This window comes from Panthera onca, chromosome B2 (assembly GCF_046562875.1).
Source record: "Panthera onca isolate mPanOnc1 chromosome B2, mPanOnc1 haplotype 2, whole genome shotgun sequence".
Lineage (NCBI taxonomy): Eukaryota > Metazoa > Chordata > Mammalia > Carnivora > Felidae > Panthera > Panthera onca.
Genome location: NC_138343.1, coordinates 25,808,909 through 25,836,076, shown reverse-complemented (window position 1 = coordinate 25,836,076; position 27,168 = coordinate 25,808,909). Strand labels below are relative to the sequence as shown.

General features: G+C 38.3%; 1 protein-coding gene across 2 annotated transcripts in view; it reads right to left on the bottom strand.

The window, feature by feature from the left end:
* MYLK4 (myosin light chain kinase family member 4) overlaps positions 1-27,168 on the bottom strand; it is an 86,592-nt gene that overhangs the window by 8,002 nt on the left and 51,422 nt on the right. For both annotated transcript variants that reach the window (XM_078446695.2, XM_078446694.2), the window contains 9 exons: positions 18,093-18,171; positions 14,306-14,411; positions 11,943-12,036; positions 11,760-11,869; positions 10,667-10,808; positions 7,600-7,670; positions 6,672-6,800; positions 5,904-6,056; positions 2,642-2,720 (listed from right to left, as the gene is read on the bottom strand). In XM_078446695.2, the coding sequence (XP_078302821.2) occupies positions 2,642-2,720; positions 5,904-6,056; positions 6,672-6,800; positions 7,600-7,670; positions 10,667-10,808; positions 11,760-11,869; positions 11,943-12,036; positions 14,306-14,411; positions 18,093-18,171 (963 nt within the window). The remainder of the gene's footprint in view (positions 1-2,641; positions 2,721-5,903; positions 6,057-6,671; positions 6,801-7,599; positions 7,671-10,666; positions 10,809-11,759; positions 11,870-11,942; positions 12,037-14,305; positions 14,412-18,092; positions 18,172-27,168) is intronic.

Here is a 27,168-nt window from a genome sequence, read left to right as displayed (position 1 = left end):
ATAAGCATGTTTAGTGGTTAATAAATTGTAAGTGTTTTAAGCATGAAACAATTAAAAGAGATAAATAAAAGTTTATAAAAGGCTTTTAAAATATAATTTCGATTTGAATAGTAAATAGTTTGGGGTAAGAGTTAAATGTTCAACATAAAGTTACATTCTGATTTTATAAAACATATCAGAACCAAGATTATTCCAAAAATGAATCTTCTGGAAAAATCTAGTCTCAATATTTCTTTGAAAAATAAAATACACTAAGCTTGAATACTGGCTTTCAAGAACACCAAAAATGTACTGTACAGGAAGAGTTCTGGAAATATCATCAGGCCTCCTTTGCCCAGAAGCCCATTATCCAGCAGGATAGTAGAGTAGTGAAGCTCTGCCCAGGTTCCAGAGCCTGCCTGTCTACACTGGGGAGCTAGCTCCATCACTTCCTCCTGGTGAGATCCTGGACAAGTACCCCTGTCTTCGGTTTCCTTACCTATATGAGGATAATAACAACACCTGTTTCAGAGAACTGGTATGTGGATTAAATGAATTATTTTTTGTAAAGCAGTGAGAACAGTGCCTGGCACAGTGCCATATAATTATAACTTTAATGATAACTGACTAGATTTATACAGTGGAATTTGTAATTTTTTTTCAAATCTCCATCGTTCTTGAAATATCAATTTACCTAGGTACCAACAGTTGGATAGAATAACAAAAAGGTGATTTTTGCTGTTGTTATATGGTTTAAAAAATATTTTAAGCACTTTTTAAACTGTATAATGTCATTAATTATCTGTTGTGGTTTCCATATTGTCCTACCACGTCAAAGTGTTATTTGGACACCAATAAGCTTGGATAAAAATACATTGGTGGAAAATTGGCCCAAAATAGGTTGGTAACCCTAATAAGCAGTTTATGTAGTCTGGGTGAGGTACCAACTAGGTAAAAAGTGTATTTTTACTTGACATCAGTACCAATTATCAAGGAAAGGTATATTCAGACACAAATAAAACTCAGTACTGATGCTGAATTTAGAAGTAAAGTTAATTTCAATAAAAACTGGATGTGGAAAAAATGAGTACCTGAAGCATAGTCATTCCAAGGTTTGTTGGTCACTGAAAAAGCTCCATTCCAAAACCCTGAGAAGTAGGGAGGATGGGGTACAGAGATGGAGGAAATGAAAGTGTATCAAACGCATATGACTCCAGGGCATGACGGCAGCCATCTTAACCATGCTCATGTCAGACCTTCCCTGACAAGGCCCGAAGGCACACATTGCTTCTTGCCTCTCCCTACATCTTGGCCAGGTAAACATCCTAAATGTTTAGTTGAGTTACTTAAATGTTACACTTTTGCTTCTGTGTTGTTTGTATAATCCACAGGGATGTGGGTGGAGAAAGTCTGGAGAAGGCTGTTGTAGTAATTCAGATGAGGGGTGTCATGGGCCAGGATAACAAACGGGATGAACAAGGTTAGACAGATTCTAGAAGTAATTAGGGAAAATAATGTACGGAACTTGGATATAAATCAAATATGAGATGGGAGGATTGAGGGACAGGAAGGAAACAACAAAAACGCCCTCAGGTTTGGTTTAGGTCATTCAATGGGGGGCCATTCTGGAAGAATGGTGGAGGAAGAGGTGAGATGGAAAAGATGAGATCAGTTTAGGACGGAGGAGATCCAAGTGGAAATGTCAAGTGGATATATGCATCTGAAGCTTAGGGAAGGAATCTGTGCCAAAGGGACAGATGAGTTCTTGGACATAAATAGGAATTAAGGCAATAAGTAGATTAGGAATCTTATTGTACAAAGTTATCACAGAGTGTGGGCTCAATTATTGTCAACAAGTACTTAGGAAAAAAGGGAAAAAAGAGACAAACCTGGAAACGGATTCTTAACTATAGAGATCCAACTGAGGGTTGCTGGAAAGGAGATGGGTAGGGGGAAGGGTTAAATGAATGATGGGAATTAAGGAGAGCACTTGAGATGAGCACTGGCTGTTATATGTAAGTGATGAATCACTAAACTCTACTCCTGAAACTAATATTCCACTATATGTTAACTAACTGGAATTTAAATAGAAACTTGAGGAGAAAAAAGATTAAAAACAACAACGACAACACACCAGTACTTAGGTCATCTTCATTCAGTCTTTGGTAAGAGTCTCCTTCACATAGATTTACATTGCTCTCTGGATCAACCTGAGTAGAACAGTTTTTTGGTTCCCAGAGCATACTGAACCAGGTAAACACAAAAGTTAAAAATCTGAGTTCTGAATTAAGGAGGACTATTTATCCTGAATATACACTAACATATATTTTCCAAAACATTATTTGTTTATATATTCTAGACTATGTATATAAGTATGTGTGCATAGTACAGTGATGTAATTTATTTTATAATAAGTATAATGATTGAATAATAAACACATTAGTTATGCTGAAAGTAATACTCTCCTAAACATCATATTTGACAAAACACAAACTGCTTAATAAAAGCATTTTAAGCAATTCAACACTAACCCAAGATTTGAAGGCTGTGAGAAATGGAATGAGACAGAAACCCATATAAGGCTGGGATGCTTCTAGCCTCTGATTATCCAAAGATTGAGGTCAGTTAGAAAATGAGAGGAAAAGCAACAAACCTTGGTTACCTGTGAAATGAGTCTGGAGTGGAGCTTGTGGTCTGACAGCCAGGGGTGCTTGAGAGCCTCACTTGCACTTATTCTCCAACTAAAGGGAGATTCAGAAGGCTGTTAGCAGAGATATACCAAATGAGTCCTGAATCTGCCATTCAACCTCAGCTCTGGCCATTCCCTTTGGGAGACCAGATGGCCAAATGTCAAATTCACAGGCAATTCTACTTTTTCTGGAACTATCATTGATGATTGTAGGTTACCATCAAACCAGTCAGGGTAACAACAGTGGTAAGACAAGTGAGACAAATCATTCAAAATTCTTGTTATTAATTGAACATCTACTTTCAAATACAAGTAACCATTTTTCATGCCATGTTTGAGCTTCATGGATTGAATTTCTATCAGTCAATGGAAGAATAAATGTATACATACTACTGCAAGAGCAAAATGCTATAATGATTCTTGATAATTGCAAGAGCAATTTATATATTAAAACTTTTGAATAATATGTAGCACTAATTTTTGAATTAAGACATTTTAAAGACTTAAATAGATAGAGAGTTAATATAAGTACTGAGACAGAGTACATTAGATACCTTTACAAAGAAACTATATCCTTTTGAGACAGCAAACATTTATACAGCTTAAAAAATAACATGAGAAAGAATTATAGAGATTATATTCTAATTCTAAATTTGGTAAACTTGTCTTGTGTGCTAATGGTTATCACATTAAACTAAATAGCCTTTCAACATAAAAACTACAAGTGAGTGTAACAGTCTGGAGTCTACTTCTGAATTGTATCAAGAAAATAATTTCAAGCAGTCATGGAGCTTCAGTTTGTAGATTGCTTCAATAAAATTGTTTCATCAGATAACAAATATTTAAGTATAAGATTTGAAGAGATGATAAATCTTTACCATGAAGGAAAGTTTAATAACTTGGTGAGAGTGTCACCATTGGCAGGACCCGAAGCAGGCAAATGTAATGTTTCTTAAAACTCTTGACCTCTACCAACCTCAGAGGGAAGTGCTATTTTGTTGAATATTATACATTTTCAGTATTGGACCCCCAGAAGCATTCCAATAGCTGATAGTGCCCAAAAAATTATTATTTCTGCACTGTAATGTCAAACTTGTTAAAGCTGACTATTAAAAAGTTAACAATAACACAGTACTAATAATTAAATTCTTAATACATTTCAAGTTTATTTTTGTACATGGAAATGTATTCTATGAGAGTCGTATCAGGTGTTGGCCTTAGTTTCATCCAATAATAATCAGCCAGTTGTCATTCTGCCCAAATGTGCAATTGTCCCTCCCATGGTATTAATGTGACCCTCAGACTGAAGGAGGGGGCAGGACATGGTGCTGGAGGCCAAAAAGCCTTGCTCTGACTCTGCACTGCAACCTGTGTGATTGCTTCACTGCTCTCAGCCTCAATTTCCTCATTTAATCCAGAGGATTAAATCAGTAACACATAAAAATATATCTGTAAAATAGATTCTTAGTAAATGTGGATCTTAGCCACCAAAAACTTGACAGAGTTGACACCTTCTATCTGTTCAGTGCCTGGTGTTCAGTCATCTACAAATAATAATAGTAACAACAGCTTTGTGCCTTTCCATTAAAGATAAAACCAATGTATTTTCATTACCCCTGTCCTCATACTGACACCACCAGCCTGGCTAAGTTCTCCTTATCCTTTAGGACTCAGTCCTGACCCTTTTCAATATACTCTAACTTTGCATTAACTGCATTGGGTTATATCTTTTTTAAAAACACCTATCTCTTAGATCGTGTGTTACCTAAAGGCAGGGACTGGACTTTATACATCTGTTCTCAATGCCCCAGACACATTTCCTGGCGGATTATACATAAAATGCCTCCTTTGTGTCAGGCACTTCCCCAGACCCAATGCCCATGATACTTCTTTAATCCCCTCTCCCCAAATACACCCTCCTATCTGTTCATGGTCATGTTTATTAATAACTTAAAAGCAGTAGAGATAATAAAACAAGGAAACAAGTATTGTTGGCTTTGAAAATCTTAAATACTATTTACTAGTATATATTTTAGATACAAAACCATCTGGGGGCACCTGAGTGGCTCAGTCAGTTAAACATCTCACTCATGATTTTGGCTCAGGTCATGATCTCATCATTTGCGAGTTCAAGCCCCACATCGGGCTCAATGCTGACAGTGCAGAGCCTGATTGGGATTCTCTCTCTCTCTCTCTCTCTCTCTCTCTCTGCCCCTGCTGTGCTCTTTCTCTCTCCCTCTTTCAAAATAAATAAAATAAACTTAAAAAATCTGTAAGAGTGTTTTTGACTAGTTAATCACAATGTCCTTCCCCAACCATAATTCTAAAATGCCAGCACCTATATTTCAACATCACTCTTCTTCATCCTCTGAATTTTGAATTAATGTGGTTTGAACATGACAGAAAATATGAGGCCATGTTATATATCACAGTTAAATGTACAGCCTTAGGGGAAGGTTGACATGACTATCAGTTCTGCCAATTACTGGCCATATGATCTTAGGAAAACTACTTAGAGTCTTATCCATAAAACTGTAATGACAATTCCAGCATCTTGGAGATGGATGGAGGTTAAAAAACATGTCTGGGGCACCTGGGTGGCTCAGTTAGTCAAGCATCCGACCCTTGATTTTGGCTCAGGTCATGATCTCACAGACATGGGATCAAGCCCTTTCTTGGGCTTTGCACTGACAGTAAAGAGCCTGACTGGGATTCTCTCTCTCTTCTCTCTCTCTGCCCTTTCCCCATGTTCTCTCTCTCTCTCTCTCTCTCTCTCTCTCAAAATAAATAAATAAATAAACTTTTTTTAAAAAAAAGGCATGTCTATACAGCACTTGGCACAGTCTGGCCCACAGTAGGTTCTCAAATGAAATGATAGTTAAGTGTTCACCTACACAGAGCCAGATACATGCTTTGTAGATGTGAAAGGGGTTATGGAAATAACTTATTCCAAACCCTTCATTTTGAGGCCTAGCAAGAGCCCCTAATTGCTACAGCCTCACTGAAAAAGGCAGAAGGAGGGAAGTTTTTGTAGCCCCTTTCAAGCCTCAGGACCAAACCAGTCCCAGACCTCAATAAATGAGATTAAGAGCATCAAATTCCTTCCATTTACAACTTTGCACAGGCATCAGAGATGTCACTAAGGGAATTCAGGGATTATCTCACTTGAATTGTGGTGGCATGTGCTTCCCTATTATCCCTCCTTCTTCCAGAGCCCGGAACAAACTTGGATTACCTCTTCTCCTTAATCAGAAGCTTGGAGATAAACTCTCTGGCTTCCTCTGAGATGTCCTGAAATTCTTCATCCTGTAAGTCCCACCTGCAGGCCAGGATGTTGTTCAGGGTCTCAGCATCATTGTCACCCAGGAAGGGAGACAATCCACTCAGTCTGTAAGACACAGGATCCAGAGTGGGCATTGTTTAAATAGCTTCAAATCCTTTACAGATAGTTGCTTTTTTGGGCTCTGTCATTTAAAACTGAGAGAAGGCAAATAACCTGATAATTAAACATAATTCTATAATGTATTTTTGCAATCAAGAAAATGCTTACTCCCCCCACCCCAGCTCCTAATTCAACACCTGCAGCAATGGAGTCAGCAGCTACACTGAAATATGAATCTCTAAGGACAGCACAACTTCCTTTTTAAAGCATTTACAGCTGCTAAAATCTGCCACACACTCAGAGGGCAAACACCAGAGCGTCACCCCCGAGGAATAAGGCTAGCATTAGTCATTTAGGAAATCAGGACACACGTTGTTTTTTAATGTTTTTTAATTACTTTTATGGCATTAGGTGGTGTCCTAAGAGTTAAAGTGATTACAAGTAGACATACATTTACTTTTTCAGGTGATGTGCAGGAAAAGAATTTATTCCTTTCACCCACAGGATCCACAGAGCCTAGAAAGTGACTCAATATGGCACGATGCTATTTACTTTTAAAAGACCTAATTTAAGGTTTTTATTCATATTTGTGAGTGTCAGAGAGACTGGAGAACTGCTTACAGCATATAGGCAATGACGCCCACACTCCACATGTCAGTGGGAAAGGAAACAAAATCATAGTTCACAACTTCAGGAGCAAGAAATTCTGGGGTTCCAAAATTCACCTTCAGCTTCTCTCTGGGTTTGTATCTAGAATTTAGGAAACAAAGTGGAGGGATGGAGAAGGTCAATCAAAAGTCAACAATCATAGAAACTGAAAAGATGTAGTCTGTTAGACAAAATAACTTCAGCCAAACAGCAAATTTAAAATACACAGACTTTAAGGGAAATCACATATTTAAGAAATAGTGTTAAAAAATTGTAAAAAAAAATTCCAGTAGTTTAAGAGTAATAATTCATACTCTAAAGCCTTAATAATCTAAAACAGTGGTGGGAAAAGCCAGTCAGAATAATTAGAACACCTGAATTATAACAAAAGAAAACTGATAAAATCTTTGACATGTCAATGGCTTGAATAAGCCCATATTAATGAATAAATGAAATGCAATAATTTACAATCATTTTATATTCAACATTAATGTGCTGAAGTTTACGTAAACTCTTTGTTCACTTAAGAAGCTTAAGCATACCAGAAACTTTTGCCATCTTGTTTACACTACCTATTTTTTAAAGTAAATCTTCTCTTTACAGATAGAACAATTATAAAAGACTAAGAGAAAATTACAAATTCTAAATTAATGTCTTCAAATTTAATAACTTTACTGTATTAGATTTTAAGTTTTTTATATTTTTTTCTTAGATGCACTGTAGAAATTTCTAAACATTCCAATTCCAAAATCAGCAAGGTAAGGCTGGGATATAATTTTTGTTAAGTTAATTCTAAATAACAGTATAAAACCAAGAGGTATATCAGACTTATCTTTGCAAAGAAAGGGCATCCATCATGCTCCCTACCTTCATTCATGTACCTATGTCCAAATACACATACCTTCTGGCCAATCCAAAATCAATAATTTTTATTTGTTTAGCATCCCGATTCACACACAGGATATTCTCAGGCTGCCAGGAGAAAGAGACACATTAGCAATGAAAACAACCATCATTCACTCAAATTGTCCTCGAACCACAACTAAAAATACAACGATGCTCAGGAAAAACATATCAGGCCTTTCACTTTGGGGCTGGCTTGTCTGTGTGGGTATTTTCTCCTTTAATTATGTGGTGGATGAGGTTGTGGGTACCCTGCCAACCTTGCATTACCCTGCCTGTCCCTCTCCCTGGTTCTGCAGTTTACCATAATGTGTGAGTTCAGTCAGAGGCCTCCTTGAGGAAAGAAAGACAAGGGGGCTGCTTCAGTACCTTTCAAATGGACTGGTGGAGGCTGTCTCAGACTTGACATCTGCCCCCCTAAAATTATTAAGTATGAATTTCCCCTTCTTGGAGGAATATCTTTCCCAAGGATTTATGAGTTCCAGGAGAAATGGCCTGATTCATTTAAACAGCCACACTGAGTATGCAATATAACGTGAACGCTCCTGACCTCCAGATTTTCCCTTTGTGCTTACTCTTTGAGAAAGTCATGTGTAAGAGAAAGGCTTCCCCCCCGTTCATTCTTCACTCTCAGCAATTCCAAAGTTTTGCTGAGTTTTTTCTCAATGCCTAAACCCTTGACTAAGTGTTCCCTTGGAGTTTGACTCTGGATAGACTTTGTTGTGCCAATCCAACTGTCTTGGGTGAAGAGGGAGAAGCATAGATAGTAGCACTGCATGGAACTCAGCGTTTATAGAATGTCTTACAAGTGTGTCTGTATTTGTTAAGTCTGGAAAACTGAGGTCTGAGAAAAATAAGGAATTTCATTTCAAGTCAAGGTCAGCCAGGGTGCCTTGGAAGCTCAGTAAGCGTCTGATTTCAGCTCAGTTCATGATCTCATGGTTCATCAGTTCAAGCCCACATCAGGCTCTGCGCTGACAATGTGGAACCTGCTTAGGATTCTCTCTCTCTCTGCCCCTCCTGTGCTCCTTCTCTCTCTTTCTCTCTTTCTCAAAGTAAATAAACTTCTAAAAAATTAAAAAAGTAATAAAGTCAAGGTCATCCATAAAAAAAGAAATAAAGTTTTCAAAGAATTGCCTGGAACTCTCAAGGTCTAATTCCAACTCTTTCCTAAGAGCTGGGGTGCATTAGCTGAGTTGCTGAATCCCCCAGATCCTATGTCCTTTTAGGTGGCACCATGGCTGTCCCTCCCCTATTTGTCTGGGTGGAGAGTAGGTTCAAATGAGATCAGAAACTAAGCACTTTATGAAATGATGTAGTAGTGTCTCCTTATCAATATTCAATGGTCCATTTGGTTGACATAATGTCTTTGGAGGCCCTTTTCTAAAATATCTCTAAAACTGATGTCTACAAGTAAAAGCTATTTATAGAGAATGGATGCTACATAAGAACATTTGGTTTCATGCTCAAATAACTGATCAATCATGTATAAAGCTGTTCAGTTGTCAAAGAATACTGTGACATAAAAATATGTTTGCTGAATGTAAAGAAACAGTTTTGAGGATACTTCAAAAAGTTAAATTTTTTCTAATTATTAAATTAAAGCATATTCATTGAATGAGATTTGTGAAACACAGAAAAATATAAAGAAGACCATTTTTAAGTCACTTTTAATCTCTCCTCCATGGTAACAAGAATTCTTAATATTTTTGGCCATTTTCCTTCCAAGGAGACTTCTGCAAGGGATGAGTGGTCCTTAATGACCCACCCAGGTTTGCCTTTACTGTTAATCTTTACCTACAAGCCATAACTAAAATTGCCCATTGCAAGTCCTCAATCAATGTTATGAAGCCACATACAGAGCTGTTTGACTTATGATAGGTCAAGTCCTAGTTTCAGTTGCCAATCAAATCCCTTTAGGGATATCTGCAGAATATCTACACTCATTGAAAATGCTTCATGAAAATACACATTACAGAACTCAGTTTGTAGCCAAGGGCTTTGCTAATGATTTTTAACCTATGACATTGTCTTTTATAGACCACTTCCTCCTGCCCTGTGAATAGGAGAGGTAGTGCACATAAATCAAGACAGTGAGGGAAGCCAAATTATAAGAAGAGAGGACCATGGAAGCCGACTTAAGGAAGTTAGATTTGTTTAGCTCTACAATCCCCTATGACTTGCAATAGATGGTATGTTCTATAGAATATGTATTTTATATCATGGTCATGTTGTGCAAACAGGGAAATGAGAAAATGATTGAGCCACACAAGAAGAAGCAGCTTATGATACTTAGCCCCAATATTAGAACTGATCAGAGTTATTGAGCTTGGGTCTTTCACTGGTTGTAACTATGTATAGTCCAATTCTAGGCACTTCATAATAGGAGAGAGATCAAAAGGGAAGGATCATTAAATAAAAGAAGAAAGGAAGGTGGCTTGGCTCCCTGCTGCTCACATAGGCTCCCCACTATGTCCATCATAATGCCACCAGCCTTCTCTGCTCCTTAGCATTTTAGCTCTACCCTTCTGGCTGCCCTGTATCCCACTCTGCCATAGGTTTCAACCCAGTGCTCTAGCATGCCCACAAGAAAACAAATCCCTAATGTTCAGAACCTCCTAAAAATTTGTGAGACTGCTAGGGATGCTTGGGGAGATAGAAAGTTTGGCTACCACTAGTGAATTCTGAGTTAGCTAAAATCCTCCCACCTACTTATTCTAAAAATGAGAGGGACACAACAAGGAGACCATGGTGGTGGTGGTGGTGGTTTTAGTTCTAAACATTTAGGGAAAGCATCTCCCATATGGATTCCTTTAACACAAGCAAGTTACAAGAATCTGGGTAATAGTCCCTAAAGATGCAGACATGAAAATATTAGGGGGTGACAAAAGTTGGAAATGAGGAGATGATGCTAAGAATCCAGATTTTTATTAATTCCCAAACATAACACTTCATACCAGCATGGATTTCCCAAGCTGATATATAGTATCTGACAGGGCCCACTGATCCAGAGGAGGAAGGGGAGGGAGGGGTTTACATTTCATACCATACAACATATGTTCTACCTTCAGATCCAAATGGAGAATGTACATCTGATGCATGTGTCTTATGCCCTCACATATTTGCTTGATGAACAGGATGGTGTCAAACTCGGTCAGATTGTAGTTGTCATCGATGATGCGATCAAACAGCTCCCCTCCATCCACGCTGAAGAGGGAAGAGGAACAAAGTCCTGAGTCATGAGTCCTACAGCCATTTCTTATAGTGGCAGCCCGGTGTTTAAGCTCCCATAACTCTTCCAAGGAATGTGTGCACAGAGTGATTTCTTCACCTCTGTCACTCTCTCAGTTAGATGATGCTTAGGCTGAAGACCTTAACTTTATCTATCATCAATTTCACAACTAGAAAGTCTTAAGGTCTCTGTCATCCAGTGGCTGCAGCTCTGGGGTGAGTCCACATCTGCCATTCTCTAACACATAGAAGATAAAGAAGACTCTACAAAGGCAGGGAGAGGAATCCCAAATACCAAACGAAGGTCAAACAGGGTCTTCTCAGACTAATTTCAGTGTTAAAGTGTTTCTATGTGCTTCTGATGCTGGACTTTTTATTATCCAAAATTTCTATTGTACAATGATAAAGAAACCCCAAGCAGAGGAAAGAATGAACCGAATCACAATACTAATTCAGCGTTAGTTAAAACTACTCATTTTCTAACTAAATACCTATTAATTTTCTATAAAAGTGATTTAAATGAAACTATCTTAACCCTAATTATTAAGAATTTGATGTGAACTTTGCATTAATGATTAAGTTGAAAATAAAATGTAGGTCAAAGGTCATGTTCCTCCAGGTTAACCAGAATAATATTTAAGCTGGATATTTGACAGTATAACTTTGATATAAAACTACATCTATGCTGTCATTCTACTTCATCTCAGTAAAGTCACACATGGAGATGTGTATTCCTAAGTAATTTTCCTTCTGAAACTGATGCAATTGTCTAATACACACCAATCAGAATCAGAGGTGCACCAAGCGTGGATCTAATGACTTCTGAAGCAGGAAAGAGCTGCAGCCGCATAGTCATGGGTTCTTTGGGATGATCTGGATGGGTGCATGCATTGGTTCAGGGGAGGGAGGGGCAGGGAGAACACTCACTACTCCATGACCAGCACAATGTCATTCTTAGACTCAAAGGCGTCATAGAGCTGAATGAGGTTCACATGATCCAGCTGGTTCATGATGTTGATCTCGTTCTTTACTTCATCCTAAGAAGAAGGAAAGGTGCTTTAGTGAGGCGAAGATGAGGGTAAGGAAAGATCCACGTTGCACGGCCTTTACCTTATCCTTTGTGCCTCTGGTCTTGATGATCTTAGCTGCCAGCTTCAGACCTGTTGCTTTCTCTTCACACTTGTGTACCTGGCCAAAGCGCCCCCTGCCAGAGAAGAGCATGTGTATAGCATGAGGTAGGGCCAAGTGGAAGATGGGGTTGTCAGGGCGTTTCTCCTTTGGGGTTTGAATGAGCAAACCTATTAGTGCATCTACTGTAGCCAATAAACTTCTAAAACGATGTCAACGTGTATCTATCGGTCATGGTCATTGAATCTGCTGAGGGGTTTCCCGGTCCTACCCAGAACTATTGAGGCAAGAATACAGGGTGAGGCCCCAGAATCTATATTTTCACAATGTTCCTTGGGTGATTCATATGCCCCCTAAAATTTGAGAATTTGTGTTATAGAAAAAAATAGAATCTTTCTGAATACATATGAATGTAATAAGCTAGGCTTTGTAAGCATATGAATAATACAGGCTATAGGCGAGGATTGTAAAATTATTCTTGGAAACTGCATATAAATAAAATAATAACAATATTGCATATAGATAAATATAATAAAAATTCATATTGCATAATCACCTATAAAATGTTCAACAGTTTAGCTTGGATATAAATTTATATATAATATGAAGGACAGCTTCTTACAAATGTGATCACATACAGAAATACACAATCATTAACAATTTTAAAATGTGACTTCTTGGATTGTCTGGGTGGCTCAGTCAGTTAGTTAAGCATCTGACTCTGGATTTTGGCTCAGGTCATGATCTCACGGTTCGTGAGATCGAGCCTCACATCAGGTTCTGTGCTGACAGTGTGGGGCCTGCTTAGGATTCTCTCTCCCTCTCTCTCTGCCCCTCCCCCTCTCACATGCACACATGCTTTCTCTCTCTCCCTCTCTCTCTCAAAATAAATAAGCATTTTTTTTTTTTAAATTTGACTTCTTGCTTTGATTCCTGAGTTAGTAAAATAGAGCACAGGTGCCTGCTTGTGCAATGTGGCTATCATGGCAGGGTAGAAAAGGGAAGCTTCCTGAACAACACTGTGAACCTAAGGTCCACCACAGTCCTGGAGAACTGCAGAGGTGAGGGTGGTGGCAATAACTGACAAGGCAGGGTGGTGAGTACCACCACATCCCACTCAACTTAGCCACACACCTGTGCAGAAACAGATGGGTCTTAGAGAATGACATTACTGTAAACAAAACCAAGTGATGACTTTAATTCCAACTACTTTTCCAGATGCAGTCTCTTTAATGGAGCACATAAACACAGCCCCAGGCACCTCACATATGGCTACTGATTAAGAAAATGCCTTGGGAATTGTTGCAAAGCCTCTTCTGCAAAAAACTTTTCTCCTTCAGAGAAACAGTTGCTGGCTTGCCATTAATGTCCCCGAAGACCGAAATGAGCTGCTATGTGGAGTAATGCTAAAGACTCCCATGGCACCTATTCACATGTTAGAATTCCCATTCCTCTCTCTGCCCTCCCTCACAGTCTTCAGGGGAGTTCTTTCTAATCAACAGGCTGAGGAGTAAAACATTCAGGTGGTTCCCCATGGTGGAGGGCAGAAAAAATATGGAACAGAAAGAGGAAGAAGGGACTTCACAAATATTGACCACACCCCCACTGACCAGTGCAGAAACATGCACAATAGTTGCTATGCATATTTTCCATGTGTTGGTAAGGAAACTTGGGGCCTATTAGTAAAAATGGTCTGCTTCCTCTTGCTATTTCACATAGATATGCTGACGGCAGTAAACTTTATACTTTAGACTTTAAATGACAAAACATCAAAGGGTGGTTGTGATTGACATCGAAGAGGAATATCTCCTAGGAATAAACTTGGTCTCTGATGGGCTTTACTCTTTCTTCCTTCTTCAGGGAGAGAGTGTACATTTAGATGTCCTTCAAATAAATTCTTCAGTGAGGGAAGTAATCAACTGAAGTGGATAATAATAATTAATCCAGTAAAAACCTAAATGGAAAACCAACAACAGTGATAAAAAAGATATATGCCACAAGAAATACACTGTGTTCGCTCATTTCTACATTTAGTGTCTCCGTTTTCAAGTTTTGGACAGCTTCTAAACCTTCTGGTGACTCACATGGGGTTTGTCCCACTTTCAGACATTACAACATGGGAAGTAAAGCAGATAATAAATGTGGAGTTTAGTCACTGTCCCCACATCAATCTTTCTGACATCAGTGGCGATTTTCAGAAATGGTTAAAATCTCTTAAAATGTTTGTTTATGATGTTTCTGGTTCTCAGGTCAAGACTAGCAAACACTTTATGAAATCTTCAGGATTTGTCTCTTTGAAAATGCTCTTCTTTTGTTGAAAGAGGATTAAATTGAGCATTACTTACCCTCCTAAAATTTCAGTTCTGCTCACAGTGTAAAAACTGTTGACTGCTGCTTGCTTGGCTGTCACAATACGGTGATTAAAGGGGGCAGGAGGAGCTGGGACATCATCTAGAAGATAAGAGGAAAAGAAGGGCCACTTGTTAAGCAGTCAGACCTCTTTCCAGCACCACGATTGGGTCTCAGAATAAAATGTTGCAAAGGGCGCCTGGATGGCTCAGTTGGTTAAGTGCCTCCCTTCAGCTCAGGTCATGATCTCATGGTTCATGGATTTGAACCCCACATCGGGTTCAGTGCGTCAGCTCAGAGACTAGAGCCTGTTTCCAATTCTGTGTCTCCCTCTCTCTCTCTCTGCCCCTTCCTCACTCTGCCTCTCAGAAATGAATAAATGTTTTAAAAAATTAGAATAAAGTGTTGCTCATTTAATAATAAAATAAATGATCCATTTATTTTATTCCTAATAATCCTGGGAATATATGCTTTTATTTCATATTATGATCTGTAATTCATGTAGGTGATACCTGACATCTTTGAGAAAGAATGTCAGGACCACAAAACTATGGTTTATACCATCTTCAGGACAACTTTTAGAAATGTCACAGTAGTTGAAAATCTCCAACCACAATATGGTTCACACAGGTGATCCTCCCAAGCCCAAAAATGAAAATTCGAACATGAGAAACTGAACCACGAAAAAAAAAGGCACCATTGATAATATCCATTATTTTGATTAAAGCAAAGAGAGAAAGATGAAAAGTTTTTTTTCATGTCATTGAAATGTTTGATATTATTATATATTACTTTCCAAAATATTTTAACCTTTATTTAAGGTACATTAAAAGCACAAAGATGAATTTTTCTTGGCTGGAAATAAAAGAACCAGTAAAGCTGGCTAAGGACGTATTATACAGCTCTCAAATTTCCTCTAAGTGTTTAAACTCTAGTCCACACCCCGATTGGTTCTAAAACACATACTCAGTAATATTGCAGTATTCTTTCTACTTTTCCATGGCTTGCTTTCCGTGAACCTATTCATTTCCCCATTTATTACTTATTTAAGCGTCTACCACAGGCAGCTTCTTACATGCACACAAAGGATAAAAAGGGAGGTGAGTAAATAATAACTTTGCCTTCAGAACTTTAAATTTATTCAACATATAATTCTCAAGCACTTATCTTGTGCTAGGCACTCTGCCAAGTGTTAATATTTTTAAAAATTCAGATAATAGAAGTCTCCAGGAAACTGACTTGATATAGACATTCATCTCTCACATCGTAAAAATGCTGGAAACTAAAGAAGTCATGAAAGAATTCTCTTGGTGGCATTCATCTCTTCAGACAAAAAAAAAAAAAAGGTGATTGAGTTACAAACACAAATGGCATCAGTATGGCATTATGTCTCCTTCAGGCTGTTAGGCTAAGTGAAATTTAGTTGGAAATGCTTGCTGGAAAAAGGTTAAGAAGCTTCAAAAGACTGAAACAAAAGCCATTTCCTACCCAATGGGGTCACCAGATCTTGCTGTCTGGAGGTCTTAATTCCAGCAGATTCCAGGGGGTTGCCTTGTAAGCTCCCCTGGGCTTGTCTGGTTTCCTGTGTCCTAAATGCATGTCCTTCACCTGTACTCGCTACATCTATTCTGCTCTTTTTGTTGTCCTCTTTGATGAAGCACTCCTCCGTCACCCGCCGCTTGCTGCTGCCAATATGCTCTGCTTGCTCAGCATTCTGGAAAATGGGTGCTATTGCTGAATTTTCCAGGATTCGTGATGTAGAAATGGCTTTTACATTGCTGATACACCTGGAAAATAAAATCCAGCTGCAGCTCTCAAAGATTCAAGGAGATAACTTTCAGATGGTCAAAATTCTTAGAACTAAAGCTTCCTTAACAGGGTGTTTTGGTGAAGGGTCATAAGCTTCATGATAGAGAGTTGGCTGTTTCAGCATTTGGGATAAAATAGAGCAGTATGCTTCCCCATCAAACTAAGCAGCACAAGAACAGGTATAGATAACTACGATCCCAGAAACTCTCCCTGATGACCTCATTGTGCCCTGCAAGTTGTCCACTGGCCCTTTACAAGAGTAGTCATTTTATGAATACCTAGCTAATTCGATCTTCATTTTTTTCACTTCCTTTTCTTATAGAAGAGAGAAATTACTAAATTAAAGTATAATAAAGGATGCAATCATCTCTCTGAATATTAACAGAGAGATGTAAACCTTTATTGATGAAAGAATTGAACTAACTTCAGTTTTTAACAACTCCAGACCTTACCAAGCACATCTTTGCAGTGATGGATTTTCTTAATAAACAACAGTCTTTATGTTTAATTCTTACAAAATTAGATTTTTCTCCATAATTAGGTGTCAAATACGTTATTAATAAATGAAATAAAAATTATATTGTAATTCCCTAAAAAACTCACATATAATTTGGACACTCTGTCCAGATAGATTCTATGATCCATTATAACACAGAGTAATTGATTGGCTGAATAATTCTGCATTTATATGTGAAACTTTGCAGTTGAGGAAGAGTCATTCAATAATCTACTTCTTACTCCATCCTCAAAATATTCTAGAAAACAGACAATTTATCATCTATAATGGGGTGGGTAAACTTTTTAAGAATTAGCTTTTTAACTTACAGATAAATCTGATCACTATTCAATTCCTGATCTTAGAAAGGATGTGCTCCATATTGCTGAAAATAAGAACTTTTTATTTGATCTCTAGAAAATATTGATTGATAAAAATCATTATCTTTGCCTATCAGTTGGTAGGAGAAAACAATAAAAATGCCTGAAAATTTCACGGGCAAGAAGAAAAAGTAATAGCAAGAGAACATGGCCAAGAAAAACCCACAGAAGCTGGGAAACCGTTTTCTAAACCACTGCTTTAAAAACTCACTTCAGTTATTCTTTTGATATGGCCTTAAGTTTCAACAGCACATAGATCTACCAAAAACATCAGTTGTAGGTGTGTGATGCTTTAAGCCCTACCTTTCATAGAATTGATCACCATTAGTTTTATCAACATACTGCTTTTTATTTGAACACTTGTCCAACACTGTTTCATTTGCAATTGCTGGTCCTCCTTTTTTCTCAACTTCTCTTTCACTAGTGTCTTCCTTAGAACGAAGCCCATTTTTCTCTCCTTTGAACACTGGAAGTTCATTTTTATCCACAGAGGCTTGTTTATCATCTCCAGCACTAATCTTTTCTTGTCTGTTCAGTCTCTCTGTGCTTGAAATGTCTCTTGTGTCTATATTTTCTCTTGACTCTATGGAATTTCTTAGGGCAAAATCTTCTACCTCGTCTTGAGGTCTTTCTGTATGAAATGTGACAAAACTTCTCTGAGCTAGAGAGGCATTGGTCTTCTCAGAATTTTTCTTGTTGAGTTTATTAACCTTTTCCTTCTCAGAGGAGAGCTGGTTCTTCTGGGAAGATCTCTCTAAAAGCCACAAAATATTTTAATGGAGGACGCATGTGATCAGTATAATTTTGTCTTCACATAATGGCATTTCTATTCATGTTTCTTTTTATCAGAAGATATAAGCTTTTGAAAAGCAAAGTGGAAGTGAACATGACCAATTGACTGACAGATGGGTTCCCAAAGATTTTCTAGTTAGTAATTAGTAGGACCCAAAGCCAATCAGATAAAGATATTCAAACAGCACTTCTCCCGACAAAGGGCTTTATGAACATGTGACTCCCTCTGAATAAGAAGAATGACAACAGGACTGTCATACCAGAGCTTTCTTAATCCATAAATATCTAGTCTTCTAAAGATGTTACCTGTGAGGGCCAATGTCCTTTTGCCTTTGACAGATGCCGTTTCCTTCAGCCCAGGGTGTGACTGTGCCTTCTCCTTACCCTGTAGATACACAATTGAGTAATTGAAGTCACATATTAATTACATCAGGGTTTCTCAACCTCAGCACTACTGACACATGGGGTGGGTAATTCTTGGTCGTGGAAAATGTTATGAGAATTATAGAATGTTTAGCAGCATCTCTGTCCTCTACCCACCAGATGACGATGATACCTTCCCTCCCAGCTATAATATCCAAAAATGTCTCCAGAAATTGCTAGTGTCCCCCAGGACAAAATCATCCCAGACTGAAAACAACTGTATTACATGATTCAAATACGGAAAAAAAAACCCACTAAAATTAATAGTAATTTAGAGAGCAGGACAGTCTGAATTAATGAAACCCTTCATTTCATGTATAGACTACAATATTTGGAAACAAATGGACTCACTATTTTGAAAAAAAATTCTGTTAAACTCTGGCATTGTTTGTAAAAGAAGGCCCATCTTCATGAACTGGCATTGTAAAAGAAGGCCCATCTTCGTGAATAGATTAAAGGATGTTGATAATGTATGTATCACTTGTGACCTCTGCTTGTATTGTCTTGATATGGTTCACATGTAAATCAAATGAAAATGAGAGGATATATCTGAATAGGTTTTATAAACCAGAAAGCAGAAGACTAAAGTAAGTAAGCTTTCATAAATGAGCTTTCACACTGCTTAAAACAGATGGCCCCTTTCCTAAGCAGATAAACATCCTTCTCAGAGTCCTGGCTTCTCTGAATTTGCTTAGCAAACTTTTCTTAAATGCCATATAAAAGGTAAATATTAGCCCCATCCACCCAAATAATCACAAAATTCTGAAGTTATGCAATGTAAATTAATGAAATTGTATGAATGCCCAAAGAATCAGTCTTCTTTTCTTTGGAAAGAGCAAAATTTGCCTTCAGGTTACTTGCAAGCATGAAACGCTGTGTAAGCGCAGTTTGGAGTCTTCAAGACAAACTGCAAATGTACTTTTAAATAATCCAAGGGACAATACCATAGGTTCAGAGCATTTCCATTTTTCATATAGAGACCTGGAAACACAGAGATAGGTTTAGTAAATCTGTGTAAAACCAAAATTAGAGATGAGAACCTCGGAGTCTGTAACTTCTTTTAAGTGAAAGTGCAGGAAAAATGTTCTTTCACTTGCTCAGGCAAAGCCAGTTGCTCTCTTCTCTGCACACAACACTCAGTTTATATGCCCATCCCAGAATCACTTCCAACACTTTTAAACATTTTTTTCCCTGTCAGTTTCCCACTAGCTTGTGGGCCTTAAATGGGCAAAAAGACTGATTCATCTTTGAGTCCTTGGCACTTAGCCCAGACACTGAAATATAGTGATTGATGGTGATGATGGTGGTGGTGATGATGTCGATGATGATGATGGTGGTAGTGATGATGTCAATGATGATGATAGTGGTGGTGATGATGATGATGATGACGACAATGATAATGATAGTGGTGATGATTTTGATGATGATGATGGTTAATATACACTAAGCCATGTCTTCATACTAGGCATATTTCTAAGCATGTTATTAACTCTGTTGATTCTCATAGCAACCCTTTGGGATAGAGACACTATTAGCCCCATTTTATAATGATATTGGGTAATTTCTGAGGGTTATATAGTTCAGAAATGATTTAACCAAGATTATTAATCAGTTGTCTACTTCATTCTGTGCTCTTTCATTTTTTTTTAATTTTTTTAATGTTTATTTATTTTTGAGAGAGAGAGAGAAAGGGACAAAGCATGAGTGGGGGAGGGGAATAAAGATGGAGACACAGAATCTGAAGCAGGCTCCAGGCTCTGAGCTGTCAGCACAGAGCCCAACACGGAGCTCAAACTCAGAAGCCGTGAGATCATGACCTGCGCCAAAGTCTGCCGCTTAGCCAAGTGTATTCTGTGCTCTTTCTTAATTACTACATTGTACTGTCACTTATTAAAAAAAGATAGAGGATTATAGGCAAGATACGTTGTTAGTATTTACTGAATATCTATCACACAGCACATACCACAAGAGATAAGAAAGAAGATTAAGAGACAAGGGTGTAAAATTGAAAGAAATTAGTAGAGTGAATAAATATTTGTCAGTCAAAAGATTAGAATTAACATAGAAGAGAGGCAAGAGAGAGATAGAATTTAAGTCCAACTTAGAAAATAAGTCAATTGGTCAAATAAGGTAGTTTAACAACTATCTTATCTATGTAAGATATTGTGTAATTTTGTCTTTTAGTGTCTTTCAGTATTTCTCTTTTGAAATGAAAACTCCTGGTGGATAAGCATTGTGCTTCTGAATTTATTCTTGATGACATGAACATAGGTAGACTTAATAGTGAAAACTGGTATGTATCAATCAATTTCAGTTCATCAAAATATGTAAAATTGAGAATTTGATGGTAAGACTCCATGGAGTGCCAAATCGATGAACATTTGCCTCTAAGGTCATTGAAGTGTTGGTGGCAAATGACCACCAGTTGTGCTAACATTCTTTGGGTGGAGCAGTCTGAGGTGACCAACAGGAGAAGCTGTCGATTCTGAGGAATATTAGAAACTAGCTTCCAAATGAGGCTGTTATTTTTGTCAGTTACATATCACATATGTTTTACCATTTAAATAAGGTAAGAAGGTCTTTATTCATTGCCATAGGCTATTATATTTTCATTTCTCTATGTAATACTGACATCTAGAGGAACTTTGAACTGAAGCATTTCCAAAACACAGAGGTTGTATTTCTCCTTTTCTGTTTCTGGGCAGCAACTTCAGTACAAAGAATTTTCACTTTGTGTTTCCCTATTAAACACAGAAGTTGCTAAAATAGGAAGCACAAGTCTGTAGATACAACTTATTCAAAGATGAACGTATTTTCTACTGATGAGAGAGAACATAACAGTGCTATCAAGCATGATATTTCTGTAAGGATTAATATCACCCTCTGTTAATGGATAAATATCATATCAGAGACTACGTTCCTCTGCTAAATTCACACTGATTACCAAGATGAGCAAGAGGGCCTCATTTCACACAAATTCACTTATTCCTTCACTTAATAAATACTTCTATATCTGCATATGGATTCCTTTTATAATAATCCATCGATGCATTTAGAATGACATAGGGAAGAAAGGGGACCCAAAATGGGCAAGTATTAAAAACGTAGTTTTGCTCTCTCCACTCTGTACGGTTTTCTAGGCTGGTGTCCTGAGTGCAGAGTATGTACCCAGAGTGCATCCAAAGTAGTCTTCAGGGAATGTAAAGGAAACGGTAGAACTCATTTCTATTTGCTTTCCATTCTTTTAAAATTTATATTTTACATATTTTTTAAAACATGTGTTAATAAAATTGAACACATATATAATTTACAAGTATCAGTAATATATGTAAATATAAATGTAAATATATGTATAGATGTATAAATATGTATATATGTACAAATGTATAAATGTATAAATATATTTTATATGTATACAAATATATTTATATATATTTGTATACATATAAAATATATATAAAATACATATAAATACATAAAATACATATAAATATATATGTATAAATGTATAAATGTAAATATATTTATATGTAAATATAAATGTAAATCAGTAACATATTAAATTTACTCATAAAAATAAATATACATGTACTGCTTATCAATGTACATAATTTATAAATAAACCTATTGGGATACGCTTAAATGTATGTTACTGATAACAGTGCAAAATCAAAATAATTTGGAGACCATTTACCAGATAACACTATTCCTTACATTCTGATTTCCTGAAATATGTGTTTTATTTTATTTTTTTAATTTTTTTAATGTTTATTTATTTTTGACAGAGTGAGAGAGAGAGAGAGAGAGAGAGCATGAGCAGGGGAGGGGCAGAGAGAGAGGGAGGCACAGAATCCGAAGCAGACTCCAGGCTCTGAGCTGTCAGCACAGAGCCCGACACGGGGCTCGAACTCACAGACTGCAAGATCATGACCTGGGCCGAAGTCGGATGCTCAACCAACTCAGCCACCCAGGCGCCCCTTGAGATATGTGTTTTAGAGAAGAATTATTCTTTTTTTTAATTTTTTAATTTTTTAATTTTTTCAATATATGAAATTTATTGTCAAATTGGTTTCCATACAACACCCAGTGCTCACCCCAAAAGGTGCCCTCCTCAATACCCATCACCCACCCTCCATCAACCCTCAGTTTGTTCTCAGTTTTTAAGAGTCTCTTATGCTTTGGCTCTCTCCCCCTCTAACCTCTTTTTTTTTTTCCTTCCCCTCCCCCATGGGTTTCTGTTAAGTTTCTCAGGATCCACGTAAGAGTGAAACCATATGGTATCTGTCTTTCTCTGTATGGCTTATTTCACTTAGCATCACACTCTCCAGTTCCATCCACGTTGCTACAAAGAGCCATATTCCATTCTTTCTCATTGCCACATAGTACTCCATTGTGTATATAAACCACAATTTCTTTATCCATTCATCAGTTGGTGGACATTTAGGCTCTTTCCATAATTTGGCTATTGTTGAGAGTGCTGCTATAAACATTGGGGTACAAGTACCCCTATGCATCAGTACTCTTGTATCCCTTGGGTAAATTCCTAGCAGTGCTATTGCTGGGTCATAGGGTAGGTCTATTTTTAATTTTCTGAGGAACTCCACACTGTTTTCCAGAGTGGCTACACCAATTTGCATTCCCACCAACAGTGCAAGAGGGTTCCCGTTTCTCCACATCCTCTCCAGCATCTATAGTCTCCTGATTTGTTCATTTTGGCCACTCTGACTGGCGTGAGGTGATATCTGAGTGTGGTTTTGATTTGTATTTCCCTGATAAGGAGCGACGTTGAACATCTTTTCATGTGCCTGTTGGCCATCCAGATGTCTTCTTTAGAGAAGTGTCTATTCATGTTTTCTGCCCATTTTAGAGAAGAATTATTCTAATGAGCAGGTACAAGGACAAGTACATAACTAGAATGATCAGTTCATTTCTTGCAAACTACTTTCTAGAGGTCAAGATTCATTGCTTAATGACCATTTTCACAATTTTGACCAATTGTATGCACTTTATACTCTTGTCTTCATGCAGTTTCACTGACTGCCATAGAATCAAGAGCTGAGCAGGAAGGCAACATCCACCTAGAAGCATGTGCCCACCTACCTGGGTACACTCCCAGGTGCAGGGTCCTTCACTCCCACCACGGACCACAAGTCTGTCCCAGTTGTACCCTACAACTCTCCCTCCCCTCAAAGTTGTGGGAAACCAAAAGGAAAATTAGTTCACGTGAACAACTTTCCCTCATTCTTCTTCCATTTCCATTCAATAAAAATCAACTTTAAATAATCTTTCTGAGGGGCGCCTTGGTGGCTCAGTCAGTTAAGCATCCAACTCTTGATCCTCAGCTCAGGTCTTGATCTCAGGGTCATGAGTTCAAGCCCCACATGGGGCTCTGCACTGGGCATGAAGCCTACTTAAAAAAAAATCCAGGGCACCTGAGTGGCTCAGTTGGGTAAGTGACCCACTCTTGATTCTGGCTCAGGTCATGATCTCATGGTTCCTGAGTTCAAGCCCCACATCAGGCTCTGTGCTGGCAGTGCAGACCCTGCTTGGGATTCTCTACCTCTCTCTCTGTCTCTCTGCCCCCCCACCACTTGTTCTCTCACTCTCTCTCTTGCAAAATAAATAAACTAAAAAAATAAAAATAAAAAGATCTTTTTAAAAAATCTATCTTAAAGTGGATTTAACTTTAAAAGAACAGAAAGGCAAAATAGCTGTAGCCTCCTCTGGACGTCCACAATGCAGTGATCATTTTCCAGGTTACTGTATGTCACTTGACAGGCCTGTCACCCTACTGGGGCATGGACCCTTCTCTTCACCTTTTTTCCCCCAGCACCACACAGGGGTCAGATTCTGAATATGCTTGGTGAACCCATGTGCAGTAAAGGAAAGAAGTGCCTGCAGGACCAGTGTACCCTCAGTCTGAGAAGATTCTTTAATCAGGCTGCGTCACTGAAAAGCCTGACTACCCTAGGCACCATCTGAAATGCATCCCTGTCACTGATGCTCATATCCTTTTGCATCACTTAACTGATGGTGAGTGATATCCACAGCCCTGCATTTGGGGATTACGGTTGCCATGGAAAACTGTTTTCTTAACATCACAATGGCACATGACTACACTAACTGCATACCCTGAGCTGAGGGCTTTTCATCTCACTGCTTGTGGAGATGCTGCGATGAACACTTTTTGGTAATTTTAACCTAATGCCTAGAAATACAAAAACAAAATTTTAACAATTTATAATGACTTTGTTAAACTTTTTTTAAGTTTATTTATTTATTTTGAGAGAGAGAGAGAGAGAGAGAGAGAGGGAGGGAGAGAGAGAGAATCCCAAGCAGGCTCTGCCCTATGCGGGTCTCGAACTCACAAACAGTGAGATCAAGACCTGAGCTGAAACCAAGAGTCAGATGCTTAACTGACTGAGCCACCCAGGTACCCCAACTTTGTTAAACTTTGATCAGGTTCATTATCAGGGAGAGGAAAAAAACAGAGACTAAAAGAAATACAAAGGAACGTTCATAGGAAATATCAAAACTACATATCCTTGCTTGAGTATGGAAGATAATTTTAAAGTTCATTTGTAAAATAAATCTATTTCTTTTCATCTTCAGGGCATGCTCAAATTCTTGCACTAAATGAGAAAACTCCCTGAAGTCCCTGACTGATTAAAGGAATGTTAACAAAGCAATAACCTGTTTCATGGTCCATAGGGACTGGCGTAGAATAAGGCAGGACAGGATCCAATTGACTGAATCCAGGAAGGGAAAGTGTTAACCTCAGCCTCAGAACCTCCCTGTGCTACTGAGAACATCAGAAATAATCAAATAGTCACCTGAGAAAGTAACCCTGCCAGGAAAATAAAGTCTTCTGATGCATCCACTGACATGGACAGTGCTTCATTCAGAAATCAAGTAAATAAAATTCCTCGAAGATATAAATCAAAAAAGGGCCTGAAATTAAAGGTTCATTCAGGAAAGGCTAATTGGGCCATCTTTTCAGTTGAAGATACGTGGGTTATTTTACTTTATGATCTGTTGAGCAGTACTATATTAAAAAAAAAAAAGTGTGCTACCACATTTAACTGTCTCCTCTAACAGGAAAAGACTGAATAGGGAATAGCAATGGTCAAATGAACTGTATGAAGTTATTCTTTATTGACTTACAGACTTCCCTTAATTTAAATACACTTTCAGGTTTTCTTATTCCAATAACCCCCTTGTTCTGGCAAGACCATGCGGGCCTTATGTTCAGTCCTGAACAAGTGTACAAAGACCAGCAGGTCAGGGAGTGGCAGACCCCTAATATTTGCCCCGCCATCTCAGTGGCCAGGCTATGGATGGAGCTACAAATCAGTAAAAAAAAAAATGGCTCTCTTCCATTCTATTCAGCCTGCCTCTGTCAATTTCAGAAGAACCAGTTCAAACAAGTTAAGAATCTTCACCTAAATATTTAGTCACATTAAGCACTTTGATCAAATAGATTGTGCTTCTTCCTCATTTTATGCCTGATGGATAAGCTTACCAAAAACATCTTATAAATAGACTCATGTTTTTTTTTTTTAATTTCCCTTTCATTGCCAACTTTCTGTCCTCCCCAGACAGAAAATGCTGAGCCCTCTGACTTAAAACTGCTCATTTTTCCCAAACTACCAACATGACTTTGGATGGCCACACGTCATCCCCCACCTTCCAGACCCAACCCCTCCTTTGCTCTTACAAGGTCAAAACTTTGAGGGAATTAGGTGTTTGAAAATATTTGATGCCTGAGTCCTGCCCCTATAGAGGGGGTAGGGATGGACACTTGGGTTTTTTAATATCCTCCCCTGCCCCAGCCCCACAATCACAGACACACCCCCCAGTGACTCCAACATTCTGCAGGTGTTGGGAGCCATTGCCTCTGTGTACTCCAGCCCAGCTCCCCTCTGGGTTATTTTTCTTTCTCCTGAGTGCTTCTTGCCACCCAGGCTGCTGTGCCACAGTTTTGAATGATAGTAATAATCCTGGAGATGTGGTGTTCCTCTAACTCCCAGATCCTCCCACCCACCAGCAATGGTCTTTGATCCTCTCCCCCACGGATTATCCAGCAAACCACTGCCTCTTCCTTGCCGACCACCCAGGGACACATGTGTGGAAATTAGCCTCAGGTAGACTGCCCCAGAGACCACAAAACCTCCCCTCCAAAAGTGATATCAGGGGCATCCAGGGAGGGCAAGCAAATTAAAAAAAAAAAAAAAAAAAGCCAGCATTTCCAACCACACCTGAAATCCTCTGCCTTGCTTTCTGGTCAGAGTTTAGTAATTGAAAGTGATTTAATTCCTCCACCAAAACGGAGGTGAGCAGAAGAGGAGAGGACTTGGGTTAAGTGCAGAATCACCACTTCACAGGGTGTAGAATTATTTATAGCACTTTACACAAAAGCATATCTGAGAACCATAAATGGTGGCATACCTCTGCCTTCTTGGGGTTCTGCCACCAGAAAAGCAAGCACCTGAGCATTTCAAAAACTGTGCAGCGAGGTTCCTAAGAAAGTGCAACAGTGTGTGTGTTTGTGTGTGTGTGTGTGCATGCGCGCGCACCTACGCGTGAGAGACACAGAAAGAGAATAACCAATTTGAAATCCAGGTATAAATGGGATTATAGCTCCTTGATATTCATTTGATTAAAACGAGTCTTACTAAGTTTCCTCTTTTATATAAACTACACAAGACTCAACCTTGGAATGTTTTCACATGAAGTTTACAGTGTTTTTTCATCACCTAATAAAACTCTTCTATTTCTTCCTGCCGCAGACAGTTTTACAAGCATTCATTTCACATGGTGTTCTCAGTGTGCTTTTTAATTTTTATTTTAGGTTCACTTTTATCACTCCATCTCCTGTCTCCTGCTCTGAGTAAGCAATCTACGTTTTTGTGCAGCCTCTGGCCACAGGCTGGCTCATGGAGGTGTGTCTGCTGGCAGA